The 21,548-nt window shown below is 51.3% G+C and overlaps 1 protein-coding gene across 1 annotated transcript in view; it reads left to right on the forward strand.

Annotated features, from left to right (window-relative positions):
* gtf2h4 (general transcription factor IIH, polypeptide 4) overlaps positions 1–21,548 on the forward strand; it is a 141,790-nt gene that overhangs the window by 101,236 nt on the left and 19,006 nt on the right. The window contains exons 10-11 of the mRNA XM_063048137.1: positions 2,900–2,983; positions 11,210–11,342. Coding sequence (XP_062904207.1) covers positions 2,900–2,983; positions 11,210–11,342 — 217 coding nt within the window. The remainder of the gene's footprint in view (positions 1–2,899; positions 2,984–11,209; positions 11,343–21,548) is intronic.

The following is a 21,548-nucleotide window of genomic DNA, read 5'->3' on the forward strand; positions in this document are numbered from 1 at the left end:
CTCTGTGGTGTATGGGACAAACCCTGCCCCCTCCACCCCTGGTCTGCACTCAGCCCTCACCCCCTCCCATGGGGGTGGGAGGGCGAGCAGCGGTTCATCGGGGCAGCCTGCAGCTGGGATCCTCCGCTGACTCTGCCCTTCCAACAGCTGGGCGGGGGCCACAATCTCTACCATGTGGAAGGGTGGGGATAGACAGATGGGGCACCCCTCCCTCATTGCATGTTACCGTCACTAGTAGGTGCAGTCTGCTTGCTGAGCTGGTGATTCCGCTAGAACGGATGAAGAAAATATTGACGTGGATGTCACCGGGACGAGAGGGAGGACAGGGTTACAAGTGAGTGTGCTGAAGAATGCAGCATCTCCCGGTGTCTACCCATTTCAGTGTAACCTCCTCTTCCAGTTCTGACATGTCTACTGCCACGATGAGGCCAAACTCGGGCTAGAGGAGAAACGCCTCATATTCCTTCTGGCATGTACATTGATTTTTCTAACCTCTGGTAATTATTCTGCCTCTCCCTCCTCCTCTCGTTTTCCATTCCTCACCAATATTCCACAATATTTCATTCCTCAGTCTTTACCGTCTCACCCCTTCTCCTCCCCTCATCTCCCCATTACCTTCCTCTAGTTGTCACCCTCCTTCCCTTTCTCCTATGGTCCAGCTATCCTGTCCTATCAGATTCCTCCTTTAGCCCTTTACCCGTCTCAGCTTCGTACTCATCCCCCTCTCCCACCCACCTTCCCCCTTATCTAGTCACCTGTCACCTGTTTGTGCTCCTTCCCCCTTCCCCCACGTTCTTACCAGTTCTGATGAAGGGTCTCAGAGCAAAACGTCAACTGTTCATTCCCCTCCATAGATGCTGCTGAGTTCCTCCAGCACAGTGTGTGTAGAACGACAGAGATTAGAGTTCTGTAAGGAAGGACACAATTAGAACAATAAAGTAAAGTCCACTGTAGCGCCCGTGGTCAGACAGGGCTCTACTGAGGAACTGAGGTGTAGGGACAGCACAGTAGTGTAGACAGCGCCAGCTATAAAATCGGGGTTCAATTCTCACCGCTGTGTGTAAGGAGTTTGTACGTTCTCCCCATGACATTTTCCTCCTGCATTCCCAAGATGTACGGGTTAAGTTTATTAAGCAGTGGGCATCTTATGTTTGTGCCAGAAGCACGGTATCACTTGCCCTAGTCTGTTCTCAGCACATCTCGGACCGTGTCGGTTGTTGACACAGAACAACGTGTTTCACTGTATTGACGTTTCATTGTATGTGTGACGCACAGGGGTCATCTTGAATCTTTACCTTTGGTGAATAGGGTTGTGCATGTTGGTGGAAACGTTTAGAGGGATGTAGGTGAGATGGATTAGCTTAGAAGGAGTCCTGGTCGGCCGAAGGGTCTGTTTCTGTGCCAGCCACGATTCCATCGCTGCAGGCTCACCACTGCCTCCTGAGCAGACCTAACGGTGGGCAGCCAATGCCGTGACAAAGATGTCCTTGGAGTACAGGCAAGTAATCTTCTCTGACCTCGGAGGCTGGCTACTGAGCGGCAAGCTTCCGACTGCCCCCGAGGGTGCTTGAAAGCGTGACCACTCACCCTCTAATTATACCCAGTCTAATTATGTACACAGTGAGCTTGACCCTGATCGCGTCCTGTTGCTTGCCATCTGCTGGCTGCAAGTGCACAGGCCCCACACTGCCACTGTCTGCCGCCAGACCTTGTGGGGCTCAGCCAGCGCGTTCCCGGCGCGCGCCGCGTTGCAGAGTGCAGGCAGCGGTCGACGGGACGGTGGTCGATACCCAGCCACACCTGCCTCCCCCCACCCTCTCCCTTCCAACCTTGTAAAACTCAGGAGAACAACAGTTGGCTCGCCAGAGGTGCAGGGCTTCCGTTTGTAGGGCGAGAACCGAGTCAGGATCCCACTTGCACTGTGGGGCAGAATTAGCCATTCAGCCCATCGAGTCTGCTCCAACATTCCATCGTGACTGATCTATTTTCCCCCTCAAACCCATTCTTGTGCCTTTCCCCCATGACCTTTGATGTCATTGAGTATATTTAAAGCAGAGGCTGCTACGTAAGGACAGCAATAACAGAATGCAGAATAAAGTGTTACAGAGAGAGGGCCATGCAGATACAAGGACCATGATGAGGTAGACTCTGAGGTCAAGAGTTCATCTTGTCATGCAAGAGTTTCATTTAAGAGCCTAGCAACAGCGGGATAGAAGCTGTCCTTGAGCCTGGTGGAAATTGCTTTCAGGCTTTCTGATGGGAGGGGTGAGAAGAGAGTGTCCACGGTGGGTGGGGTCTGTGATTATGCTGGCTGCCTTACCGATGCAGTGAGAAATATAGACACAGTCCGTAGAGGGGAAGCTGGTGTCTGCAGTGTGTTGAGTCGTGCCCTCAAATGTTCATTCTAGAAACGTGAAGCTGCCAGCCATCCTGACCTCAGCACCGTTGATGTAATGGAAGCCAGCGTGCCAGCCGACCCCATCCCCGCTTCCCAAGGCCAGCGATCAGCTCTTTTGTCTTGCTGACATAGAAACAGTTTTGTCGTGATAGCGTTCTCTCCCGGCTCTCCATCTCCTTCCTGAGGTCAATGACCAGCTCTTTTACTGACATTGAGGGAAAGGTTTTCATCATATCTCTCTTTCCTACTCCAACTCGATAATTTAGATTCGGCCCACTATGGTGGTTTTATCTGCAAACCTAGTGTAAATTGGGGATTTGAGGTCAGTACAGACTCAGTGGGCAGAAGGGCCTATTTCTGTGCATTGTGACCTGCCTTGTTTAGTTTAAATGACACCAGTGAATGTTTTAAGTCTTTCCCTCCTGTGTGACTCTCCCGGTCCGTGCCTCTGCCTTCTCCGTCCTGTTCCCTCTCACAGCCGCTCTTTCTGCTCCTCTGCAGGATTACTCCGTGGAAGGGATGAGCGACTCCCTGCTGACCTTCCTGCAGCACCTGCGGGAATTTGGGCTTGTCTTCCAGAGAAAGGTAAGGATGACAGGAATGGAGGGCGAGGGACAGGGGAGGAACAGATGGGACACAAACTGGATGTGGGACAGAACTCACTCTACACCGTCCCATTAAGCAAACTTGGATCGGGTACAGTACAGGCTAGATACAGATCACAGCTCCCTCACTATTGTCCCGTCACGCATTGACAGGAACTGTATTGGTTAACTGTAAGGGCGGCCAGGCAGTGCATTGCTTTACAGTAACACATGTAAAAGTTGCTGGTGAACGCAGCAGGCCAGGCAGCATCTCTAGGAAGAGGTACAGTCGAAGTTTTGGGTTGAGACCCTTCGTCAGGACTAACTGAAAGAAGAGCTAGTAAAAGATTTGAATGTGGGAGGGGGAGAGGCTGTACTTGATCTGGTATTGGGAAATTAACCTGGTCAGGTGTCAGATCTCTCAGTGGGAGAGCATTTTGAGGTAGTGATCACAACTCTGTCTCCTTTACCACAGCACTGGAGAGGGATAGGAGCAGATAATTTGGGAAAACATTTAATTGGGGTAGGGGGAAATATGATTCAATTAGGCAGGAATGTGAGAGCAGATGTTCTCTGGGAAATGCATGGCAGAAATATGGCAAATGTTCAGGGAACATTTGCATGGCGTTCTGCATAGATATGTTCCATTGAGGTGGAGAAAGGATGGTAGGGTAAAAAAAGAACCATGCTGTATAAAGGATGTGGAAAATCTAGATCAGAAGAAAAGAAAATCTTATGAAAGGTTCAAGAAACTAGGTACTGTTAGAGCTCTGTAAAATTATAATGTTGTTAGGAAGGAATTTAAGAATGAAATTGGGAGAGCTAGAAGGGGCCATGAAAAGGCCTTAGCGAGCAGGATTAATAAAAACCCCAAGGCATTTTACAAGTATGAATAGGACCAATAGGTGCAATAGTGGAAACGTGTGCATGGAGTCGGAGGAGATAACGGAGGTATTTAATATTCACCAGGGAAAAGGACCTTGGAAATTGTGGGGATGATTTACAGTGGACTGAAATGCTTGAGCATATAGACATTAGGAAAGAGGATGTGCTGGAGCTTTTAAAAATCATTAACTTTGATAATTTGCTGGGACCAGACAAGATATACCCCAGGCTGCTGTGGAAAGCGAGGGAGGAGATTGCTGAGCCTCTGGCAATGATCTTTGCATCATCAATAGGGAGGGGAGAAGTACCAGAGGATTGGAGGGTTGCAAATGTTGTTCCTTTGTTCACGAGAGGGAGTAGAGATAGCCCAGGAAACTAAGACCTATAAGTCAGTGAGTCTGACTTCAGTGGTGGGCAAGTTGTTGGGAGAAGATTCTGAGAAGCGGGACTTCTGAGCATTTGGAGAGGCATAGTATGATTGGGAATGTCAGCATGGCTTTATCAAGGGCAGGTCATGCCTTACAAGCCTGATTGAATTCTGTGAGGATGTAACAAATACATTGATGAAGGTAGAACAGTGGATGTAGTGTATATGGATTTCAGTAAGGCATTTGATAAGGTTCCCCATGCAAAACTCATTCAGAAAGTAAGAAGGCATGGGATCCAAGGAGACCTTGCTTTGTGGATCCGGAATTGGCTTGCCCACAGAAGGCAAAGGGTGGTTGTAGACGGGAAATATTCTGCATGGAGGTCGGTGACCAGAAATGTTCCACCGGAATCTATTCTGGGACCCCTCGTTGTAATCTTTATAAATGACGTGGATGAAGAAATAGAAGGGATGGGTTAGTAAGTTTGTTGATGACACAAAGGTTGAGGGTGTTGTGTATAGTGTGGAGAGCTGTCGGAGGTTACAGCAGGACATCAATAGGATGTAGAACTGGGCTGAGAAGTGGCAGATGGAGTTCAACCCAGATAAGTGTGAAATGGTTCATTTTCGTAGATCAAATTTGAAGGCAGAATATAGTATTAAAGGTAAGACTCTTGGCAGTGTGGAGGATCAGAGAGATCTTGGGGTCTGTGCCTGTAGGACACACAAAGCTGCTGTGCAGGTTGATAGTGTTATTAAGAATGTGTATGGTGTGTTGGCAGCCATCAACCGTAGGATTGAGTTCAAAAGCCGTGAGGTAATGTTACAGCAATATAAGACCTTGGTCAGACACCACTTGGAGTACTGTGTTCAGTTCAGGGCACCTCACACAGGGAGGATGTGGAAACTACAGAGAAGGTGCAGAGATTTACGAGGATGTTACTTGGAGAGCACAGGTTGAGTGAACAGTCTTTTCTCCTTGGAGTGACGGAGGATGAGAGGTGGCCTGAGAGAGGTGTATAAGATGATGAGAGACATTGATCGTGTGGCTTTTTCCCAGGGCTGAAATGGCTAACATGAGGGGGCATAATTTTAAGGTGCTTGGAAGTAGGTACAGAGGGGATGTCAAGGGTAAGTTTTTCCACACAGAGAGTGGTGAGTGCGTGGAATGCACTGCTGGTGATGGTGGTGGAGGCTGATACAACAGGGTCTTTTAAGAGACTTAGGTAGGTACATGGAGCTTAGAAAAATAGAGGGCTATGTGGTAGGGTAATTCTAGTCAGTCTCTAGAGTAGCTTATATTGTCGACACAACATTGTGGGCCAAGGGCCTGTAATATGCTGTAGATTTCCATGTTCTATATTCTATAAGGTAGCAAAAGTGAGTGGGAAGTTGGATGATTGGGAAGCTTTTATAATCCAACAAAAGCCAACTAAAAAGCTATAAGGGAAAAGATGAAATGTGAGGGAACACTAGCCAATAATATAAAGCAGGATACCAAAAGTTTTTAGTTATATAAAGAGTAAAAGCAAGGTGAGAGTTGATATTGGACCACTGGAAAATGATGCTGGTGAGGTAGTAATAGAACATAGAATAGTACAGCACAGTACAGGCCCTTCGGCCCACAATGTTGTGCCGACCTTCAATCCCTGCCCCCCATATAACCCCCCGCCTTAAATTCCTCCATATACCTGTCTCGTAGTCTCTTAAACTTCACTAGTGTATCTGCCTCCACCACTGACTCAGGCAGTGCATTCCATGCACCAACCACTCTCTGAGTAAAAAACCTTCCTCTAATATCCCCCTTGAACTTCCCACCCCTTACCTTAAAGCCATGTCCTCTTGTACTGGGCAGTGGTGCCCTGGGGAAGAGGCGCTGGCTGTCCACTCTATCTATTCTTCTTAATATCTTGTATACCTCTATCATGTCTCCTCTCATCCTCCTTCTCTCCAAAGAGTAAAGCCCTAACTCCCTTAATCTCTGATCATAATGCATACTCTCTAAACTAGGCAGCATCCTGGTAAATCTCCTCTGTACCCTTTCCAATGCTTCCACATCCTTCCTATAGTGAGGTGACCAGAACTGGACACAGTACTCCAAGTGTGGCCTAACCAGAGTTTTATAGAGCTGCATCATTACATCGTGACTCTTAAACTCTATCCCTCGACTTATGAAAGCTAACACCCCATGAGCTTTCTAGGAAGAGGTACAGTCAACGTTTCGGGCCGAGACCCTTTGTCAGGACGAAGGGTCTCGGCCCGAAACGTCGACTGTACCTCTTCCTAGAGATGCTGCCTGGTGTGCTGCGTTCACCAGCACCTTTGATGTGTGTTGCTTGAATTTCCAGCATCTGCAGAATTCCTCCTGTTTACCCCATAAGCTTTCTTAAGTACCCTACCTACCTGTGAGGCAACTTTCAGGGATCTGTGGACATGTACCCCCAGATCCCTGTGCTCCTCCACACTACCAAGTATCCTGCCATTACTTTGTCCTCTGCCTTGGAGTTTGTCCTTCCAAAGTGTACCACCTCACATTTCTCCAGGTTGAACTCCATCTACCACTTCTCAGCCCACTTCTGCATCCTATCAATGTCTCTCTGCAATCTTTGACAATCGTCTACACTATCCACAACACCACCAACCTTTGTCACCTGCAAACTCGCCAACCTACCCTTCTACCCCCACATCCAGGTCGTTAATAAAAATCACGAAAAGTAGAGGTCCCAGAACTGATCCTTGTGGGACACCACTAGTCACAATCCTCCAATCTGAATGTACTCCCTTCACCACCACCCTCTGCTTTCCTCAGGCCAGCTAATTTTGAATCCACCTGGCCAAACTTCCCTGGATCCCATGCCTTCTGACTTTATGAATAAGCCTACCGTGTGAAACCTTGTCAATGGGGGACAAAGAAATGGCAGATGAACTTAGTGGGTACTTTGTATCTGTCTTCACTGTGGAAGAGTGTGCGAGAGGTCTATGACACCACAATTGTCGGCCGTATCTCAGGTAATGATGAGTTTGAGTACAGAGAGGAAATTAAGAACCTGGTGGCATGGTGCGAAGACAATAACCTATCCCTCAATGTCAGCAAGATGAAGGAATTGGTTGTGGACTTCAGAAGGAGTAGCAGACTGCACGACCCAATTTACATCGGTGGTGCGCAAGTGGAACAGGTCAAAAGCTTTAAATTCCTCGGGGTCAATATCACAAATGACCTGACTTGGTCCAACCAAGCAGAGTGTCCTTGTGCAAGATTCCCACAAGGTTACAGATTTCCCCCGCCATCCAAAGGTAGAGCGTTCCTATGAAACAGTTCGTAAGCCGGAATGTCGTAAAGTGAAGAAGCAATTACCATTTATTTACATGGGAAAAATTTGTGAGCATTTGCAGACCCAAAAAATAATCTACCAAATCATGCCAAATAACACATAAAACCTAAAATAACAGTAGCATATAGTAAAAGCAGGAATGATATGATAAATACACAGCCTACATAGAGTAGAAATACTTTTCTACAATCATTGCTGCACTGTTCTCCGTAGCGAAAATCTCACGCAAGTGCTCTCGGCAGAAACATCTTCTCCAGTAAGCTTTAAGCTATGAAGCTGACAAATCAGACCAAGTAACACATAAAAATACACAACCTATATAAAGTAGAAATAATGTATGTACAGTGTGACGATAGTGTGTTAGGCTGAGTCATCAGAGGTTGGGGTGGTGCAGTGGTTCCCAACCTCCAGGCCACTGACCGATACCGATCCGCAAAGCATGCAGCAGTACAGCGGTAGCCGGGATACAACCAACACATCTTTAAGAAAAAAGCCAAAATAAACAAGCTAATTAATTAGGTGCCGCCCGGCACGTATATGTCGGCCCAGATCAAAGGCGACGCAATTGGCAATCACCTCTGATCTGGGCCGACATTTACGTGCCGGGCGGCACCTAATTAATTAGCTTGTTTATTTCGGCTTTTTTCTTAAAGATGTGCTGGGTGTGTCCCGGCTACCGCTGCATTCTTCGCGGCAATGTATCGGTCCGCAGCCTGGGGGTTGGGGTGGTGGGACACTGGGGTGTCATCTCATTGTCGTCTGTTTCCATCAGGGCAGGCAGATCATCTTCTTCTATGTCTGCCTGCCTCGATGTTGAAGATCGAGGTTCGGCGTCTACTGTGGCTGATGTGGAAGGCTTAAAAAACGACAGTATGCTTGACTGCTTAGCCTCGTGCATTTTTTATCATACAGTTCTTTGTAAGCACTCAAACCATCTTGCAAATATGCCCTAAATTTGCGTACCCTTTCGAAATTAAAGTTGTACTTTTCTGCAATCATTGCAGCGAAAATCTCATGCTGTTGCTTCACATTCAGTTCCTGGACAACTTCACTTTCGGTCCGTTCGCTACTGCATTCGGTTTCGATTATTATCCTTTCCTCTTCCAATTGCGTCGGCTCTTCATCTATCAGTTCTTGGTCATGGGATGCCAAAACCTCTTCAACGTCATCTTCGTCAATTTCCATAAGCCAAACTCATTTTGTCCTTACTTCGTTTACCATGATCAAAATGCTTAATTATGTCTAGTTTTCCGCTAAGTGTAACACCCTTACGAGCTCTTTGAGGCTTTTCCGATACCTTAGAACTCATCTTGCTAACGGCTGCTCACAGGCACGTGCTTAAGCAATGCCGGCTAGAATGCCGTTCTGGGGGAGGAGTTTGGCTGCTCGGGGCACGCGCTGCCTTTTTTCGTAACAGTGAAAACACCTTCTGTTAGTGAAAACAGGTAACTAATGTAGGTCTTTCGTAACAGCGAGGTTTCGTAAAGTGAATGTTCGAAAAGCAGGGGACACCTGTAATTTACAGGTTGAGTCTGTGGTAAAGAAGGCAAATGCAATGTTGGCATTTATTTCAAGGGGAATAGAATATGAAAGCAAGGAGATAATGTTGAGCCTTCGTAAGACACTAGTCAGGCTGAACTTTGGGTATTGTCAACAGTTTTGGGCCCCATACTCAGAACAGATGTGTTGTCATTGGAGAGAGTCCAAAGGAGGTTCACAAGGATGATTCTGGCAATAAAGGGGTTAGCATATGAGGAGTGTTTGGGCCTGTACTCACTGGAAATTAGAAGAATGCGTGGGGAGGGGGGAACTCATTGAGACCTACTGAATGTTGAAAGGACTGGATAGGGTGGATATGGAGAGGATATATCCTATGGTGGGGGTATCCAGAACTAGAGAGCACAGTCTCAAAATTGAGGGGAGACACCTTAGAACAGAGGTAAAGAGGAATTGTTTTTAGCCAGAGAGTAGTGAATCTGTGGAATGCTCTGCCACAGACTGCAGTGGTGGCCGTGTCTGTGGGAATATTTAAGGTGGAAGTTGATCGTTTCCTGGTGGTTCAGGGCATCAAAGGATATGGCGATAAGGCAGGTGTGTGGGGTTGAGTGGGATCCGGGATCAGCCATGATGGAATGGCAGAGCAGACTCAATGGGCTGAATGGCCTAATTCTGCTCCTAGGTTTTATGGTCTTATTGGTGATACCTTCAAATTCTTTGTAAATCTTAACTTGTTGAAGTAGTGAAATAGTTCGATTTTCACTCCCAGCAGTTTCTGAGCCTGAGTGCTTGAAACTTCAGTGAGCAAAACGGTTTCGAATTGTCTTCCTCCTTATTTCTTGCCAACTATCAGAGACAATAATCACTGCCTTTTGAACACAAACAGAAGCAAATGATGCTATTTAAAAACTCTGCTCGAAGTAGGTCTTCACTCTAAGTAGGGTGCAGTGTCTAACACAACTGATGCTAATTAGAAACTGTTCACCAACTGCAGTGTCTCAAATAAACGAAGGAAATATATTCTTGATTAGATTTTGTTCTTTAAGCATTGTCAGAAATAAGCTGCCGCCTCTTGCTCCGATTAACCTTTGGCCCAGTGAACTGGAATTCACTGTACCATTTTGTGCAGCTTGGTCCCAGTGGAACGACGTTTTGTTTAGCTGTATACGTGTTTATCGTTGATTAACAGTGACATCTGTTCCATGGTACAGGTATCATGGGTTAAATGTTTCCCTAAAGTGCACTGAACCTCTATCTCATAACGCTTAAAGGACAAGGATAGAAAAGGTTTCGGAGGGATATGGGCCAAAAGGATTATCCTAGACAAGCATCTTGGTGAGCATGGGCCAGTTGGGCTGAAGGGTCTGTTTCATTGACTGTCACTGCTGGATGGGAAGATGGGAGTGGGCTGCCTGGAGGCACCTCACCCACTGATAGCTACAGTGAGGCACTCCAGCCACCTACATACCCCTCTCACACTCCCCCACACTGAAAGCTGCCTCACTGACCGGGTTTCTGAATGTTAATCCATCTACTTTGACTTCCATTTGATTGTCCCTTTGTGGGTTGCTTTGGAATGGTCTGCCATGTCGAAAACAGTGTGTAAATATGTAAATGCTGGGGTTGGAACTGCTGAAAAGACCAAAGGCTGATTGAAGATCTCTCCCTCTTGCTGTCTCTCCCCTCCAACTCTACTGCCCACTCTCCCTCTCTCTCCCACTGTCCCTCTCTCTCCCACTGTCCCTCTCTCCCTCTCTCCCACTCTCCCTCTCTCCCACTCTCCCACTCTCCCTCTCTCCCTCTCTCCCTCTCTCCCTCTCTCCCTCTCTCCCTCTCTCCCTCTCTCCCTCTCTCCCTCTCTCCCTCTCTCCCACTCTCCCACTCTCCCACTCTCCCACTCTCCCACTCTCCCACTCTCCCACTCTCCCACTCTCCCACTCTCCCTCTCTCCCACCCTCCTCTCCTCTCTCCCACCCTCCTCCTCTCCTCTCACCCTCCTCCTCCCCACAATCTCTCTCTCCTCCCTCACTCTTTCCTTCCTCTCTCTCCCCCCTCTCTCTGTCTCTCTCTTTCCTCCCACACACTCTCTCCACCCCCTACTCTGTCTTCCCTACCCCTACCTCTGCGGCTGCCTCTCTCACTCCAGCGTAAATCCCGGAGGTTTTATCCCACACGGCTGGCCATTAACCTGGCATTGGGTGTGTCAGGCAGCGCGATTGACATGCATCGTCAGGGCTACATCGTCATGGAGACCAACTACAGGATCTACGCCTACACCGGTAGGAGTCTGTCCGCCCGTCCTGGGAACTCGTGGGGAGTTTGTGACGCAGAGGATGTCCCCTAAGTTTGGCCCGTGGACACAGAGCTGTTTCTCGTACAGGATTATCCTGTGCGCAGACACTGGACTGTCCTGTGTGTACAGTATTATACTGTCTGTCGACACAGTACTGTTCCGCATACAGGATTATCCTGTGCGCAGACACTGGATTGTCCTGTGTGTACAGTATTATACTGTCTGTCGACACAGTACCGTTCCGCATACAGGATTATCCTGTGCGCAGACACTGGACTGTCCTGTGTGTACAGTATTATACTGTCTGTCGACACAGTACCGTTCCGCATACAGGATTATTCTGTTGCTTTAAACACAGAGCTGTTCTGCGTGCAGGATTGTACTGTCTGCAGACACAGCACTGTTGCGTGTACAGCAGTATATTGTCCACATAAACAGCACTGTTCTGTGTATGGAATAACATGGTCCTTTGACACAATACTCTTGTGTTTGAACAATACGATACAAGCCCTTCAGCCCACAATGCTGTGCTGACCTTTTAACCAACTCCAAGACTAATCTAATATTTCCTTCCCACATAGCACAACCAACCCCCCCCACACCATTTTTCTTTCATCCTTGTGCCAATCTAAGAGTTTCTGAAATGTGCCCAAAGTATCTGCCTCCACCACCACACCAAGCTGTACGTTTCAGGCCACCTATCTCTCTGTGTGTAAAAGGAAAAAAGCCTACCTCTGGTATCCCCACTATACTTTGCTCCAGTCAGCTTAAAATCCTGCCCTCTCCCCATTAGCTCTATCCACCCTGGAGAAAGGATGCTGACTGTCCACTCCATCAATACCTCTTCTCATCTTGTACACCTCTATCAAATCAGCTCTCACCCTTCTTCGCTCCGAAGAGAAAAGTCCTAGCTCGCTCAACCTTTCCTCATAAGGCAGTCTCCAAACCAGACAGCATCCTGGTAAAACTTCTCTGCACCCTCTCTAAAGCTTCCATGTCCTTCCGATAATGAGGGGACCAGAACTGAACACAGTGTTGTAAGTGTGGCCTAACCAGGGTTTAAAGCACTATGTCATGGCTCTACAATCCAGTCCCTGACTTATGAAGGACAGCACACCACATGCCTTCTTATCCATCCTGTTAACTTCCGCCAGCGTCAAGGGATCCATGGTCATGGTCCCTCTGTACCTCCAGACTGATAAGAATCCTGCCGTTAACCCCGCGCGCGGTTCAAATTCGACCTTCCACTTCACACTTTTCAGCTTGAACTACATCTGCCACTTCTCAGCCCAGTCCTGCACCCTGTCAATGTCCCGTTGTAACCATCGACGTTCTCAGCCCAGTCCTGCATCCTGTCAATGTCCCATTGTAACCATCGACGTTCTCAGCCCAGTCCTGCACCCTGTCAATGTCCCATTGTAACCATCGACGTTCTCAGCCCAGTCCTGCACCCTGTCAATGTCCCGTTGTAACCATCGACGTTCTCAGCCCAGTCCTGCACCGTGTCAATGTCCCATTGTAACCACCAACACCGTTCTCAGCCCAGTCCTGCATGCTGTCAATGTCCCATTGTAACCATCGACGTTCTCAGCCCAGTCCTGCATCCTGTCAAATGTCCCGTTGTAACCAACGACACCCTTCTCAGCCCATTCCTGCACCCTGTCAATGTCCCGTTGTAACCACCGACACCGTTCTCAGCCCAGTCCTGCACCCTGTCAATGTCCCATTGTAACCACCGACCGTCACACTTCTCAGCCCAGTCCTGCATCCTGTCAATGTCCCGTTGTAACCACCGACCGACACCCTTCTCAGCCCAGTCCTGCACCCTGTCAATGTCCCATTGTAACCACCGACACCCTTCTCAGCCCAGTCCTGCATCCTGTCATGTCCCGTTGTAACCACCGACCGAAACCCTTCTCAGCCCAGTCCTGCATCCTGTCATGTCCCGTTGTAACCACCGACACCCTTCTCAGCCCAGTCCTGCACCCTGTCAATGTCCCGTTGTAACCACCGACCGAAACCCTTCTCAGCCCAGTCCTGCATCCTGTCAATGTCCCGTTGTAACCACCGACACCGTTCTCAGCCCAGTCCTGCACCCTGTCAATCTCCCGTTGTAACCACCGACACCGTTCTCAGCCCAGTCCTGCATCCCGTCAATGTCCCATTATAACCACCGACACCCTTCTCAGCCCAGTCCTGCATCCTGTCATGTCCCGTTGTAACCACCGAAACCCTTCTCAGCCCAGTCCTGCATCCTGTCATGTCCCGTTGTAACCACCGACCGAAACCCTTCTCAGCCCAGTCCTGCATCCTGTCAATGTCCCGTTGTAACCACCGACACCGTTCTCAGCCCAGTCCTGCACCCTGTCAATGTCCCATTGTAACCACCGACCGTCACACTTCTCAGCCCAGTCCTGCATCCTGTCAATGTCCCGTTGTAACCACCGACCGACACCCTTCTCAGCCCAGTCCTGCATCCTGTCAATGTCCCGTTGTAACCACCGACACCGTTCTCAGCCCAGTCCTGCATCCTGTCAATGTCCCGTTGTAACCACCGACACCCTTCTCAGCCCAGTCCTGCACCCTGTCAATGTCCCGTTGTAGCCACCAACACCCTTCTCAGCCCAGTCCTGCACCCTGTCAATGTCCCGTTGTAACCACCGACCGAAACCCTTCTCAGCCCAGTCCTGCATCCTGTCAATGTCCCGTTGTAACCAACACCCTTCTCAGCCCAGTCCTGCATCCTGTCAATGTCCCGTTGTAACCACCGACCATCACCCTTCTCAGCCCAATCCTGCATCCTGTCAATGTCCCGTTGTAACCACCGACCGACACCCTTCTCAGCCCAGTCCTGCATCCTGTCAATGTCCCATTATAACCACCGACACCGTTCTCAGCCCAGTCCTGCATCCTGTCAATGTCCCGTTGTAACCACCGACGACGTTCTCAGCCCAGTCCTGCATCCTGTCAATGTCCCGTTGTAACCACCGACACCGTTCTCAGCCCAGTCCTGCATCCTGTCAATGTCCCGTTGTAACCACCGACACCCTTCTCAGCCCAGTCCTGCATCCTGTCAATGTCCCATTGTAACCACCGAAACCCTTCTCAGCCCAATCCTGCACCCTGTCAATGTCCCGTTGTAACCACCGACCGAAACCCTTCTCAGCCCAGTCCTGCATCCTGTCAATGTCCCGTTGTAACCAACACCCTTCTCAGCCCAGTCCTGCATCCTGTCAATGTCCCGTTGTAACCACCGACCATCACCCTTCTCAGCCCAGTCCTGCATCCTGTCAATGTCCCGTTGTAACCACTGACCTACACCGTTCTCAGCCCAGTCCTGCACCCTGTCAATGTCCCATTGTAACCACCGACCGACACCGTTCTCAGCCCAGTCCTGCATCCTGTCAATGTCCCGTTGTAACTACTGACCGACACCCTTCTCAGCCCAGTCCTGCATCCCGTCAATGTCCCGTTGTAACCACCGACACCGTTCTCAGCCCAGTCCTGCATCCTGTCAATGTCCCGTTGTAACCACCGACACCGTTCTCAGCCCAGTCCTGCATCCTGTCAATGTCCCGTTGTAACCACCGACCGACACCCTTCTCAGCCCAGTCCTGCATCCTGTCAATGTCCCGTTGTAACCACCGACGACGTTCTCAGCCCAGTCCTGCATCCTGTCAATGTCCCGTTGTAACCACCGACGACGTTCTCAGCCCAGTCCTGCATCCTGTCAATGTCCCGTTGTAACCACCGACGACGTTCTCAGCCCAGTCCTGCATCCTGTCAATGTCCCGTTGTAACCACCAACACCCTTCTCAGCCCAGTCCTGCATCCTGTCAATGTCTCGTTGTAACCACCGACACCCTTCTCAGCCCAGTCCTGCATCCTGTCAATGTCCCGTTGTAACTACCGACCGACACCCTTCTCAGCCCAGTCCTGCATCCTGTCAATGTCCCGTTGTAACCAACACCCTTCTCAGCCCAGTCCTGCATCCTGTCAATGTCCCGTTGTAACCACCGACACCCTTCTCAGCCCAGTCCTGCATCCTGTCAATGTCCCGTTGTAACTACCGACCGACACCCTTCTCAGCCCAGTCCTGCATCCTGTCAATGTCCCGTTGTAACTACCGACCGACACCCTTCTCAGCCCAGTCCTGCACCCTGTCAATGTCCCGTTGTAACCACCGACCCCCTTCTCAGCCCAGTCCTGCATCCCGTCAATGTCCCGTTGTAACCACCGACCGTCACCCTTCTCAGCCCAGTCCTGCACCCTGTCAATGTCCCGTTGTAACCACCGACACCCTTCTCAGCCCAGTCCTGCACCCTGTCAATGTCCCGTTGTAACCACAGACACCGTTCTCAGCCCAGTCCTGCATCCTGTCAATGTCCCATTGTAACCATCGACGTTCTCAGCCCAGTCCTGCATCCTGTCAAATGTCCCGTTGTAACCAACGACACCCTTCTCAGCCCATTCCTGCACCCTGTCAATGTCCCGTTGTAACCACCGACACCGTTCTCAGCCCAGTCCTGCACCCTGTCAATGTCCCATTGTAACCACCGACCGTCACACTTCTCAGCCCAGTCCTGCATCCTGTCAATGTCCCGTTGTAACCACCGACCGACACCCTTCTCAGCCCAGTCCTGCACCCTGTCAATGTCCCATTGTAACCACCGACACCCTTCTCAGCCCAGTCCTGCATCCTGTCATGTCCCGTTGTAACCACCGACCGAAACCCTTCTCAGCCCAGTCCTGCATCCTGTCATGTCCCGTTGTAACCACCGACACCCTTCTCAGCCCAGTCCTGCACCCTGTCAATGTCCCGTTGTAACCACCGACCGAAACCCTTCTCAGCCCAGTCCTGCATCCTGTCAATGTCCCGTTGTAACCACCGACACCGTTCTCAGCCCAGTCCTGCACCCTGTCAATCTCCCGTTGTAACCACCGACACCGTTCTCAGCCCAGTCCTGCATCCCGTCAATGTCCCATTATAACCACCGACACCCTTCTCAGCCCAGTCCTGCATCCTGTCATGTCCCGTTGTAACCACCGAAACCCTTCTCAGCCCAGTCCTGCATCCTGTCATGTCCCGTTGTAACCACCGACCGAAACCCTTCTCAGCCCAGTCCTGCATCCTGTCAATGTCCCGTTGTAACCACCGACACCGTTCTCAGCCCAGTCCTGCACCCTGTCAATGTCCCATTGTAACCACCGACCGTCACACTTCTCAGCCCAGTCCTGCATCCTGTCAATGTCCCGTTGTAACCACCGACCGACACCCTTCTCAGCCCAGTCCTGCATCCTGTCAATGTCCCGTTGTAACCACCGACACCGTTCTCAGCCCAGTCCTGCATCCTGTCAATGTCCCGTTGTAACCACCGACACCCTTCTCAGCCCAGTCCTGCACCCTGTCAATGTCCCGTTGTAGCCACCAACACCCTTCTCAGCCCAGTCCTGCACCCTGTCAATGTCCCGTTGTAACCACCGACCGAAACCCTTCTCAGCCCAGTCCTGCATCCTGTCAATGTCCCGTTGTAACCAACACCCTTCTCAGCCCAGTCCTGCATCCTGTCAATGTCCCGTTGTAACCACCGACCATCACCCTTCTCAGCCCAATCCTGCATCCTGTCAATGTCCCGTTGTAACCACCGACCGACACCCTTCTCAGCCCAGTCCTGCATCCTGTCAATGTCCCATTATAACCACCGACACCGTTCTCAGCCCAGTCCTGCATCCTGTCAATGTCCCGTTGTAACCACCGACGACGTTCTCAGCCCAGTCCTGCATCCTGTCAATGTCCCGTTGTAACCACCGACACCGTTCTCAGCCCAGTCCTGCATCCTGTCAATGTCCCGTTGTAACCACCGACACCCTTCTCAGCCCAGTCCTGCATCCTGTCAATGTCCCATTGTAACCACCGAAACCCTTCTCAGCCCAATCCTGCACCCTGTCAATGTCCCGTTGTAACCACCGACCGAAACCCTTCTCAGCCCAGTCCTGCATCCTGTCAATGTCCCGTTGTAACCAACACCCTTCTCAGCCCAGTCCTGCATCCTGTCAATGTCCCGTTGTAACCACCGACCATCACCCTTCTCAGCCCAGTCCTGCATCCTGTCAATGTCCCGTTGTAACCACTGACCTACACCGTTCTCAGCCCAGTCCTGCACCCTGTCAATGTCCCATTGTAACCACCGACCGACACCGTTCTCAGCCCAGTCCTGCATCCTGTCAATGTCCCGTTGTAACTACTGACCGACACCCTTCTCAGCCCAGTCCTGCATCCCGTCAATGTCCCGTTGTAACCACCGACACCGTTCTCAGCCCAGTCCTGCATCCTGTCAATGTCCCGTTGTAACCACCGACACCGTTCTCAGCCCAGTCCTGCATCCTGTCAATGTCCCGTTGTAACCACCGACCGACACCCTTCTCAGCCCAGTCCTGCATCCTGTCAATGTCCCGTTGTAACCACCGACGACGTTCTCAGCCCAGTCCTGCATCCTGTCAATGTCCCGTTGTAACCACCGACGACGTTCTCAGCCCAGTCCTGCATCCTGTCAATGTCCCGTTGTAACCACCGACGACGTTCTCAGCCCAGTCCTGCATCCTGTCAATGTCCCGTTGTAACCACCAACACCCTTCTCAGCCCAGTCCTGCATCCTGTCAATGTCTCGTTGTAACCACCGACACCCTTCTCAGCCCAGTCCTGCATCCTGTCAATGTCCCGTTGTAACTACCGACCGACACCCTTCTCAGCCCAGTCCTGCATCCTGTCAATGTCCCGTTGTAACCAACACCCCTTCTCAGCCCAGTCCTGCATCCTGTCAATGTCCCGTTGTAACCACCGACACCCTTCTCAGCCCAGTCCTGCATCCTGTCAATGTCCCGTTGTAACTACCGACCGACACCCTTCTCAGCCCAGTCCTGCATCCTGTCAATGTCCCGTTGTAACTACCGACCGACACCCTTCTCAGCCCAGTCCTGCACCCTGTCAATGTCCCGTTGTAACCACCGACCCCCTTCTCAGCCCAGTCCTGCATCCCGTCAATGTCCCGTTGTAACCACCGACCGTCACCCTTCTCAGCCCAGTCCTGCACCCTGTCAATGTCCCGTTGTAACCACCGACACCCTTCTCAGCCCAGTCCTGCACCCTGTCAATGTCCCGTTGTAACCACAGACACCGTTCTCAGCCCAGTCCTGCATCCTGTCAATGTCCCGTTGTAACCACCGATGACGTTCTCAGCCCAGTCCTGCATCCTGTCAATGTCCCGTTGTAACCACAGACACCGTTCTCAGCCCAGTCCTGCATCCTGTCAATGTCCCGTTGTAACCACCGACGACGTTCTCAGCCCAGTCCTGCATCCTGTCAATGTCCCGTTGTAACCACCGACGACGTTCTCAGCCCAGTCCTGCATCCTGTCAATGTCCCGTTGTAACCACCGACCGAAACCCTTCTCAGCCCAGTCCTGCACCCTGTCAATGTCCCGTTGTAACCACCGACCGACACCCTTCTCAGCCCAGTCCTGCATCCTGTCAATGTCCCGTTGTAACCACCGACACCGTTCTCAGCCCAGTCCTGCACCCTGTCAATGTCCCGTTGTAACCACCAACCAACACCCTTCTCAGCCCAGTCCTGCATCCTGTCAATGTCCCGTTGTAACCACCAACCAACACCCTTCTCAGCCCAGTCCTGCACCCTGTCAATGTCCCGTTGTAACCACCGACCGACACCCTTCTCAGCCCAGTCCTGCATCCTGTCAATGTCCCATTGTAACCACCGACACCCTTCTCAGCCCAGTCCTGCACCCTGTCAATCTCCCGTTGTAACTACCGACGTTCTCAGCCCAGTCCTTCACCCTGTCAATGTCCCGTTGTAACCACCGACCGACACCCTTCTCAGCCCAGTCCTGCATCCTGTCAATCTCCCGTTGTAACTACCGACGTTCTCAGCCCAGTCCTTCACCCTGTCAATGTCCCGTTGTAACCACCGACCGACACCGTTCTCAGCCCAGTCCTGCATCCTGTCAATGTCCCGTTGTAACCACCGACACCCTTCTCAGCCCAGTCCTGCATCCTGTCAATGTCCCGTTGTAACCACCGACCGACACCCTTCTCAGCCCAGTCCTGCATCCTGTCAATGTCCCATTGTAACCACCGACACCCTTCTCAGCCCAGTCCTGCATCCTGTCAATGTCCCGTTGTAACCACCGACGACGTTCTCAGCCCAGTCCTGCATCCTGTCAATGTCCCATTGTAACCACCAACCAACACCCTTCTCAGCCCAGACCTGCACCCTGTCAATGTCCCGTTGTAACCACCGACCGACACCCTTCTCAGCCCAGTCCTGCATCCTGTCAATGTCCCGTTGTAACTACCGACCGACACCCTTCTCAGCCCAGTCCTGCATCCTGTCAATGTCCCGTTGTAACCACCGACGACGTTCTCAGCCCAGTCCTGCACCCTGTCAATGTCCCGTTGTAACCACCGACCGACACCCTTCTCAGCCCAGTCCTGCATCCTGTCAATGTCCCGTTGTAACCACCGACCGACACCCTTCTCAGCCCAGTCCTGCATCCTGTCAATGTCCCGTTGTAACCACCGACCGACACCCTTCTCAGCCCAGTCCTGCACCCTGTCAATCTCCCGTTGTAACTACCGACGTTCTCAGCCCAGTCCTTCACCCTGTCAATGTCCCGTTGTAACCACCGACACCGTTCTCAGCCCAGTCCTGCACCCTGTCAATCTCCCGTTGTAACTACCGACGTTCTCAGCCCATTCCTGCACCCTGTCAATGTCCCGTTGTAACCACCGACACCGTTCTCAGCCCAGTCCTGCATCCTGTCAATGTCCCGTTGTAACCACCGACCGACACCCTTCTCAGCCCAGTCCTGCACCCTGTCAATGTCCCGTTGTAACCACCGACACCGTTCTCAGCCCAGTCCTGCATCCTGTCAATGTCCCGTTGTAACCACCGACACCCTTCTCAGCCCAGTCCTGCATCCTGTCAATGTCCCGTTGTAACCACCGACACCCTTCTCAGCCCAGACCTGCACCCTGTCAATGTCCCGTTGTAACCACCGACCGACACCCTTCTCAGCCCAGTCCTGCACCCTGTCAATGTCCCGTTGTAACCACCGACCGACACCCTTCTCAGCCCAGTCCTGCATCCTGTCAATGTCCCGTTGTAACCACCGACCGACACCCTTCTCAGCCCAGTCCTGCATCCTGTCAATGTCCCGTTGTAACCACCGACCGACACCCTTCTCAGCCCAGTCCTGCACCCTGTCAATGTCCCGTTGTAACCACCGACACCGTTCTCAGCCCAGTCCTGCATCCTGTCAATGTCCCGTTGTAACTACCGACCGACACCCTTCTCAGCCCAGTCCTGCATCCTGTCAATGTCCCGTTGTAACCACCGACCGAAACCCTTCTCAGCCCAGTCCTGCACCCTGTCAATGTCCCGTTGTAACCACCAACCGACACCCTTCTCAGCCGCGTCCTGCACCCTGTCAATGTCCCATTATAACCAACACCCTTCTCAGCCCAGTCCTGCATCCTGTCAATGTCCCGTTGTAACTACCGACCAACACCCTTCTCAGCCCAGTCCTGCATCCTGTCAATGTCCCGTTGTAACTACCGACCGACACCCTTCTCAGCCCAGTCCTGCATCCTGTCAATGTCCCATTGTAACCACCGACCGAAACCCTTCTCAGCCCAGTCCTGCATCCTGTCAATGTCCCGTTGTAACTACCGACCAACACCCTTCTCAGCCCAGTCCTGCATCCTGTCAATGTCCCGTTGTAACTACCGACCGACACCCTTCTCAGCCCAGTCCTGCATCCTGTCAATGTCCCATTGTAACCACCGACCGAAACCCTTCTCAGCCCAGTCCTGCATCCTGTCAATGTCCCGTTGTAACCACCGACAACGTTCTCAGCCCAGTCCTGCATCCTGTCAATGTCCCGTTGTAACCACCGACCGAAACCCTTCTCAGCCCAGTCCTGCACCCTGTCAATGTCCCGTTGTAACCAACACCCTTCTCAGCCCAGGCCTGCACCCTGTCAATGTCCCATTGTAACCACCGACACCGTTCTCAGCCCAGTCCTGCATCCTGTCAATGTCCCGTTGTAACCACCGACACCGTTCTCAGCCCAGTCCTGCACCCTGTCAATGTCCCATTGTAACTACTGACCGACAC

Source organism: Mobula hypostoma, chromosome 5, assembly GCF_963921235.1.
Source record: "Mobula hypostoma chromosome 5, sMobHyp1.1, whole genome shotgun sequence".
NCBI lineage: Eukaryota > Metazoa > Chordata > Chondrichthyes > Myliobatiformes > Myliobatidae > Mobula > Mobula hypostoma.